General features: G+C 31.0%; 4 protein-coding genes across 5 annotated transcripts; all 4 read left to right on the forward strand.

Annotated features, from left to right (window-relative positions):
- The first annotated feature begins 693 nt into the window (after positions 1 to 693).
- LOC105555975 (putative gustatory receptor 28a) lies at positions 694 to 2,017 on the forward strand. Of its 2 annotated transcripts, XM_012003028.1 has the most exons (4): positions 694 to 1,221; positions 1,336 to 1,445; positions 1,613 to 1,699; positions 1,778 to 2,017. In XM_012003028.1, exons 1-4 carry the CDS (start codon positions 744 to 746, stop codon positions 1,853 to 1,855), a joined length of 753 nt encoding a protein of 250 aa, XP_011858418.1. In that variant the 5' UTR covers positions 694 to 743; the 3' UTR covers positions 1,856 to 2,017. The 2 variants fall into 2 exon arrangements, with proteins under 2 accessions (XP_011858418.1, XP_011858417.1); XM_012003027.1 differs by having other exon boundaries at positions 694 to 1,445.
- Positions 2,018 to 3,442: 1,425 nt separating this feature from the next.
- Positions 3,443 to 4,519, forward strand: LOC105555976. The gene has a single exon (XM_012003029.1). It carries the CDS (start codon positions 3,443 to 3,445, stop codon positions 4,517 to 4,519), a length of 1,077 nt encoding a protein of 358 aa, XP_011858419.1.
- A 1,990-nt stretch (positions 4,520 to 6,509) lies between these two features.
- Positions 6,510 to 7,274, forward strand: LOC105555978. The gene has a single exon (XM_012003030.1). The coding sequence runs from the start codon at positions 6,510 to 6,512 to the stop codon at positions 7,272 to 7,274; it is 765 nt and encodes a 254-aa protein (XP_011858420.1).
- A 31-nt stretch (positions 7,275 to 7,305) lies between these two features.
- On the forward strand, positions 7,306 to 7,838 carry LOC105555979 (the record flags this gene model as incomplete). The annotated part of the gene is made up of 2 exons (XM_012003031.1): positions 7,306 to 7,578; positions 7,748 to 7,838. Coding segments are annotated over exons 1-2 (340 nt in total), but the record flags the coding sequence as incomplete, so codon positions are not given.
- Between the last annotated feature and the right edge of the window lie 892 nt (positions 7,839 to 8,730).

An 8,730-nucleotide genomic window follows, 5' to 3' on the forward strand; every position in this document is an offset into this window, starting at 1 on the left:
CGACCACTGAATGTTTAACTAAACATGTTCTGTTCGTGCAAGACACGAATTATGACACAACAATTGTATAACATTACTTTGATAATTCGAGGTGATAAACACATAGCTGCAATTACATCATGAATTATCGGTTTCAGTGTTCTCTTTTGTCATACAATTGTTAATAGTTGCTAAATATACTCTCCAGGTGTAGATAGCCTTTGAGCAGTTGATGTCGGTTTACGCATTTGTCGTAGAATCATCAAGAAACTTACACTTGCGAGAGAAATATTTGCAAACGCAACGTTCAAACCGAAGTGCATTGACAACATAATTAATATTTCTCAGGTTATAGTGTTTATGATTTATATTATCTTTCTCCCATAACTTCGACGAAGATGTTCAATTCGTCATCGAAGTTGCAAGGACTCAAAGATAAAAGAAAAAGGAAAATATGGCAGCCATTCCACGCTACGGATTTTGCATCGTTGATGTATCCTTGCTTCACTGTGGGCCGCATTATGGGACTGTTTTCTTATAAGTTCAATGCCTCGAACATCAAGACTTACAAACCAAGCTGTATTCTATCAACAATCGTTATGTGCGTTTTCTGCACTGCCTATTCAATTAATTTCTATGATGTCATTATTGCTGGAAATATTCGATTCAAAAGCGTAGGAGTACCCAAAAGACTTGAACTTACCTGCATACATATTCTTTATGGTTTTGCAGTTATTACTACATTTATTTTTACTGGACCACGAATGCGTTTACTTCGGAACATAATGGAGGTTTCGTTGAAATTACCCCCGCAATCGTTTCAGAATTTATCTAGATTAATTCATGCTAAGGACAGTTTGTTTTCCCTGCTTCTAAGTATGTTAATGTTGAGATTGTTTTGTGGTGTGGACATTACCTTCCTGCGCAAAATTTTGTCTATTTACGTGATTTTCTTGGTGTATCAAATGGATATGCTGTATATGAATTGTGTTTGTATATTGAAAGCTTGTTTCAAGCAAATCAATGACAATCTCGTGAATTTGCGGGACATTTTGACAAATGGTGAGCCATGCCTCCTGAGCGGCACCTATCGTGCGCAGACAAATCCCTTCATACTGCTAGAGATCACAGCTTTGAAAAAACAGCATTTAGCAATCAGTGACACAGTACGAATGTTAACAAGTGTCTTTAGTTTGCACCTTGTTTCGACAATACTTATAGCTTTCGCTGAAATCATCTTCAGTATGTACTTTTACTTCGTACTATTAATACATAAAAGTGTGCACGCGACCAATTCTGAAAAACTGCTGTATTATAAGTACACAAGTGTATATATAACGTTTTACATTATTAAAGTAGTATTGATAGTATGGGCTTGCGAAACCGGAAAGAATCAAACACTGGAGATCAAAACCACCGTTCACAACGTATTCAACAGCACCAACAATGAGCACATAAAATACGAGGTAAATTGAAAGAAATTATAACTTCAGTGGCATATTACATGTATTTTGCAAATCATGTCCTGTATATGCTAAATTGATTTGTAAGATATTAGTTTATTAGATTTGTAAATTTATCAGATTGTGTCTACCAATTCTGCATTTGACATTTTTTTGTTTTGTTATTGTAGATGGAACTATTTTCCTTGCAATTATTACATTGTGAAAATGTATTTTCCGCAAAGTGGATTACTATAGATGCTACACTCTTGAAATCGGTGAGTTATTACTAATTTTTGTTTAATAAAAATAAGTGTGCTCAATTAAATTTTGTTAACGATATTGTTTTTTTTTAGTTAGTAGGTAACATTACCACGTATCTCGTTATCTTAATCCAATTCCTGTACATGTCATATTCTTGCGTGGAAAATTGATCTAGTTAATAAATCTAGGTATTTTAAACATAGGTAATATTATACATTTTAATATTCGTTTTCTTGTGTGATTGTAAGTAGAATATCGATATGAATAGAGTAGTGCTTTATGCTTCTAAAATTTGTAGATATACATATATGTATGAAGAAATTAAAAACGTCTTATATTACATATATATTAATAATCAGTTGTAAGTATATCCATTTTCGAGAAAATATTCCTTTCAAATTATTCAATACTCCACAAAGTCAACTTTTCTATTAATTCGCAGTATAATTTATTTAGATAACAACTCCATTATTTATATTTAATAAATTACCTTCATATATGTATAATTTTGATACGTAGGCATATGTATACATGTTGTATATGCATGTGAATATGTAGATGATTGAAATAATGTTATCACAAATTTCAAACTTAGCTTACATATTATTAAAATTACTTTCTGTCAAGTGCAATATAATTATTAATAACACTATTTGTTTTTATTTTTTATGATGCTTGTGCATTACATTTAATTAGACAATATTTACTCAAAAACACAAATACTTTTTGCTTGCAACATTTACTATATAGATTGTAATATTTAATATGAAATAGTACCTGCAAATATTTCTGAAGTAAAACGCGATATCCGAAATAAAAATCCATATTTTTCACCTAATGTTTATGTAGAACGTTTTGTTTTTGGAGAACAATCCTAAGTAGGTTTTTTAGTAATCTTTTAATAATTCTATGTAATAAATGAAGGAACATAATTATATATTTTTTCCATATACAGGTAATATTTATCTATGTTTCTTCTTTTTGAATGCATGAACGACACTGCTCGTCCTATTTACACCCATTGTCAGTGCAGTTAAGTTGAAACCTACAAAAAGTTGCCGCGAACCATACAGACAAGGCTAAAGGGATATTTTGTTAAACGTCAAGTAACCATGGTATTCTTCGCTCGACAATTGCATTCTTGAGATACAACGTGTAAAATAATCGTTGTTGTGATCCATCTAGTTTTATGTATACACAAACATAAAACGGATAATAGTGACCTTAGAATATTCACGAATATTTTCCTAAAATATTTTCTAGTTTTGTCGCCTCTAATTATTAAAAAAATTATTTTTCTGACTTTATTTCTGCACAATACGTACCTACTACAACTTCAATTTACCTATGCTGTAATCTAATGGAAGATCATGAGATATCTTGATAACGTCCTGTCAATGTTTAACTAAATATGTTCTGCATGTGCAAGACATAAATTATGACACAGCGATTATATAACATTACTTTGATAATTCGAGATGATAAAGAGAAAGCTGTAAATACATCATGAATTACCAGTTTGACAGTATTCTTTTGACGTACAAATGGTAACAGTCGCAAAATTTAACTCACCTGGTGTAGTCTTGGAGAATTGTATACCGATTTACGCATTTGCCGTAGATTCACCAAGAAACTTGCACTTAGAAGAGAAATTTTTTGCAAACAGGTTAATAGTAAAGTGCATTGAAAACATAAGTAATATTTCTCAGGTTATAATCTGTGACATATATTATTGATTTGCCACAATTTCAGCGAAGATGTTAAATCCATCATTAAAGTTCCAAAGACTCAAAGATAAAAGAAAAAGAAAAATATGGCAGCTATTCCGCGCTACGGATTTTGCATCGTTGATGTATCCTTGCTTCATTGTCTGCCGCCTTATGGGACTGTTTTCATACAAATTCAACGCCTCGAACATCAAGACTTACAAACCAAGCTATATTCTATCAACAATCGTTATGTGCGTTTTCTGCACTGCCTATTCAATTAATTTCTATGATGTCATTATTGCTGGAAATACTCGATTCAAAAGCGTAGGAGTACCCAAAAGACTTGAACTTATGGGCTTACATATTTTTCGTGGTTTTGTAGTTATTACTACATTTATTTTTACTGGACCACGAATGCGTTTACTTAGGAACATAATGGAGGTTTCGTTGAAATTACCCCCGCAATCGTTTCAGAATTTATCTAGATTAATTCATGCTAAGGACAGTTTGTCTCTCCTGTTTCTAATTGTGGTAACATTGACATTGTGTTGTGTTCTGGACAATGCCTTCCTGCGCAAAATTATGGATCTATACATGATTTTCATGGAGTATCAAATGGATATGCTGTATATGAATTGTGTTTGTATATTGAAAGCTTGTTTCAAGCAAATCAATGACAATCTCGTGAATTTGCGAGAACTCTTGACGAATGGTGAGCTATATTTTCTTAGCGGCACCTATCGTGCGCAGGAAAATCCCTTCATACTGCTGGAGATCACAGCTCTGAAAAAACAGCATTTGGCAATCAGTGACACAGTACGAATGTTAACAAGTGTCTTTAGTTTGCACCTTGTTTCGACAATACTTATAGCTTTCGTTAACATCATCTTCAGTATGTACTGTTACTTCGTACTATTAATACATAAAGATGTGTACGCGACCAATTTTGAAAAACTGGTGTATGATAAGTTCACATTTGTATGTCTAACGTATTATATTATTAAAGTAGTATTGATAGTATGGGCTTGCGAAACCGGGAAGAATCAAGCACTGACGATCAAAACCACAGTTCGCGACGTATTCAACAACACCAACAATGAGCAAACAAAATACGAGGTAAATTAAAAGAAATTATAATTTCAGTGGCATATTACATGTATTTTGCAAATCATGTCCTGTATATGCTAATTCGATTTGTAAGATATTAGTTTATTAGATTTGTAAATTTATCATATTGTGTCTACCAATTCTGCATTTGACATTTTTTTGTTTTGTTATTGAAGTTGGAACTATTTTCCTTGCAATTATTACATTGTGAAAATGTATTTTCCGCAAAGTGGATTACTATAGATGCTACACTCTTGAAATCGGTGAGTTATTACTAATTTTTATTTAATAAAAATAAGTGTGCTCAATTAAATTTTTTTAACGATATTTTTTTTTTTTAGTTAGTAGGTAACATTACCACGTATCTCGTTATCTTAATCCAATTCCTGTACATGGACAATTCTTGCGTGGAAAATTGATCTAGTTAATAAATCTATGTATTTTAAACATAGGTAATATTATACATTTTAAATATTCGTTTTCTTGTGTGACTGTAAGTAGAATATCGATATGAATAGAATAGTGCTTTATGCTTCTAAAATTTGTAGATATACATATATGTATGAAGAAATTAAAAACGTCTTATATTACATATATATTAATAATCAGTTGTAAGTAGTATATCCATTTTCGAGAAAATATTCCTTTCAAATTATTCAATACTCCACAAAGTCAACTTTTCTATTAATTCGCAGTATAATTTATTTAGATAACAACTCCATTATTTATATTTAATAAATTACCTTCATATATAATTTTGATATGTAGGCATATGTATACATGTTATATATGCATGTGAATATGTAGATGGTTGAAATAATGTTATCACAAATTTCAAGCTTAGCTTACATATTATTAAAATTACTTTCTGTCAAGTGCAATATAATTATTAATAACACTATTTGTTTTTATTTTTTATGATGCTTGTGCATTACATTTAATTAGATAATATTTACTCAAAAACACAAATACTTTTTGCTTGCAACATTTACTATATAGATTGTAATATTTAATACGAAATAGTACCTGCAAATATTTCTGAAGTAAAACGCGATATCCGAAATAAAAATCCATATTTTTCACCTAATGTTTATGTAGAACGTTTTGTTTTTGGAGAACAATCCTAAGTAGTTTTTTTAGTAATCTTTTAATAATTCTATGTAATAAATGAAGGAACATAATTATATATATTTTTCCATATACAGGTAATATTTATCTATGTTTCTTCTTTTTGAATGCATGAACGACACTGCTCGTCCTATGTATACCCATTGTCAGTGCAGTTAAATTGAAACCTACAAAAAGTTGCCGCGAACCATACAGACAAGGCTAAAGGGATATTTTGTTAAACGTCAAGTAACCATGGTATTCTTCGCTCGACAATTGCATTCTGGAGATACAACGTGTAAAATAATCGTTGTTGTGATCCATCTAGTTTTATGTATACACAAACATAAAACGGATAATAGTGACCTTAGAATATTCACGAATATTTTCCTAAAATATTCTAGTTTTGTCGCCTCTTATTATTATATTTAAAAAATTATTTTTCTGACTTTATTTCCGCACAATACGTACCTACTAAAACTTCAATTTACCTATGCTGTATCTAATGGAAGATCGTGAGATATCTTGATAACGTCCTGTCAATGTTTAACTAAACATGTTCTGCATGTGCAAGACATAAATTATGACACAGCGATTATATAACATTACTTTGATAATTCGAGATGATAAAGAGAAAGCTGTAAATACATCATGAATTACCAGTTTGACAGTATTCTTTTGTCGTACATATGGTAACAGTCGCAAAATTTAACTCACCTGGTGTAGTCTTGGAGAATTGTACACCGATTTACGCATTCGTCGTAGATTCACCAAGAAACTTGCACTTAGAAGAGAAATTTTTTGCAAACACGTTAAAGTAAAGTGCATTGAAAACATAAGTAATATTTTTCAGGTTATAATCTGTGACATATATTATTGATTTCCCACAACTTCAGCGAAGATGTTCAATCCATTCATAAAGTTCCAAAGACTCAAAGATAAAAGAAGAAGAAAAATATGGCAGCTATTCCGCGCTACGGATTTTGCATCGTTGATGTATCCTTGCTTCACTGTTTGCCGCATTCTGGGAATTTTTTCATACAAGTACAACGCTGCGAACATCAAGACTTACAAACCAAGCTATATTCTATCAACATTCGTTATGTGCGTTTTCTGCACTGCCTATTCAATTAATTTCTATGATATCAATATTGCTAACAATATTCTAGTCAAAGGCGCAGGAGTACCCAAAACACTTGAACTTATCTGCTTTCATATTCTTGGTGGTTTTGCAGTTATTACTACATTTATTTTTACTGGACCACGAATGCGTTTACTTCGGAACATAATGGAGGTTTCGTTGAAATTACCCCCGCAATCGTTTCAGAATTTATCTAGATTAATTCATGCTAAGGACAGTTTGTTACTCCTGTTTCTAATTGTGATATTGTGGAGATTCTATTGTGTTCTGAACATTGCCTTCCTGCGCAAAATTGTGGTTGTATACATACTTCTCTTCGTGTACCAAATGGATATGCTGTATATGAATTGTGTTTGTATATTGAAAGCTTGTTTCAAGCAAATCAACGACAATCTGGTGAATTTGCGGGAAATTTTGACAAATGGTGAGCTATGCCTTCTGAGCGGCGCCTATCGTGCGCAGAGAAATCATTTCATACTGCTGGAGATCACAGCTCTGAAAACTACAGCATTTGGCAATCAGTGACACAGTACGAATGTTAACAAGTGTCTTTAGTTTGCACCTTGTTTCGACAATACTTATGGCTTTCGCTCACATCACCTTCAATATGTACTTATACTTCGTAGTGTTAATACATAAAAGTGCGTACGTGAACAATTCTGAAAAACTGGAGTTTCACACGTATCTAATTGTATCTATAACGTATTATATTATTAAAGTAGTATTGATAGTATGGGCTTGCGAAACCGGGAAGAATCAAGCACTGGCGATCAAAACTACAGTTCGCGACGAATTCAACAACACCAACAATGAGCAAACAAAATACGAGGTAAATTAAAAGAAATTATAATTTCACTGGCATATTTTATGTATTTTTTACATCGCGTCCCTTATATATATACTAATTCCATTTATTATACATTAGTTCATCAGATTTAAATTTAGGAGATTGTATCTGTCAATTCTATGTTTGACAATTTTTTGTTTTGTTATTGTAGTTGGAGCTTTTTTCCTTGCAAGTATTACATTGTGAAAATGTATTTTCCGCAAAGTGGATTAATATAGATGCTACACTCTTTAAATCGGTAAGTAAGTTATTACTAATTTTTATTCAATAAATGTAAGTGTTTAATTTAGCTTTGTTTAATGATATTGTTTTTTTTTAGTTAATAAGTAACATTACCACGTATCTACTAATCTTAGTTCAATTCGTGTACATGGCAAATTCTTGCGTGGAAAATTTATCTAGTTAATAAATATATGTATAATAGTTTAAACATAGAAAACACAGTTTAAATATTCTTTTTGTTATATGATTGTAAGTAGAATATCGTTATAAATAGAGTAGTGCTTGATGCTTCTAAAAGTAGATATACATATATGTATGAGGAAATTAAAAATGTCTTGTATTACATATATATTAATAATCAGTTGTAAGCAGAAGATATGTTTTATTGTTTTAAGTGTACAATCGGATACGTAGTATATCCGTTTTTGAGAAAAAATATTTCTTTCAAATTATTGACTACTCTACAAAGTCAACTTTTCTATTAATTCGCAGCATAATTTATTTAGATAATAGCTCCATTATTTATATTTTATAAATTAACTTAATATAGATATACATATGTATATACACGTTATATAAGTATGTAAATATGTAGATGGTTGAAATACTGTTATCACAAATTTCAAGCTTAGCTTACACTTTAGTAAAATTATTTTCTTTCAAGCGCAATATAATTATTAATAATATTATTTGTTTTTATTTTTTATGATTCCGGTGCATTACACTTAATTAGATAATATTTACTCAAAAACACAAATACTTTTTGCTTGCAACATTGACTATACAGGGTGAGTTATAACATTTGTCCACTAGCTCGTGAGAAGGTAGAACGGATCGAGATGAACAGAAAAGTCCTGAAACATTTTGCAATTTTCGCAATAGTTAACGAGAAAAAAATTATCGAAAATCGTC

This window comes from Vollenhovia emeryi, unplaced genomic scaffold, assembly GCF_000949405.1.
Source record: "Vollenhovia emeryi isolate VEMERY1.0 unplaced genomic scaffold, V.emery_V1.0 DF940485.1, whole genome shotgun sequence".
Lineage (NCBI taxonomy): Eukaryota > Metazoa > Arthropoda > Insecta > Hymenoptera > Formicidae > Vollenhovia > Vollenhovia emeryi.

What these genes read in the sequence shown, in the direction of transcription:
- LOC105555975 (XM_012003027.1), top strand. Translation starts at nt 744, where the DNA reads ATGCGTTTACTTCGGAACATAATGGAGGTTTCGTTGAAATTACCCCCG. An exon ending in ATGAGCACATAAAATACGAG is followed by an intron (nt 1,446 to 1,612) that starts GTAAATTGAAAG and finishes TTGTTATTGTAG; the next exon opens with ATGGAACTATTTTCCTTGCA. An exon ending in ATGCTACACTCTTGAAATCG is followed by an intron (nt 1,700 to 1,777) that starts GTGAGTTATTAC and finishes GTTTTTTTTTAG; the next exon opens with TTAGTAGGTAACATTACCAC.
- LOC105555976 (XM_012003029.1), top strand. Translation starts at nt 3,443, where the DNA reads ATGTTAAATCCATCATTAAAGTTCCAAAGACTCAAAGATAAAAGAAAA.
- LOC105555978 (XM_012003030.1), top strand. Translation starts at nt 6,510, where the DNA reads ATGTTCAATCCATTCATAAAGTTCCAAAGACTCAAAGATAAAAGAAGA.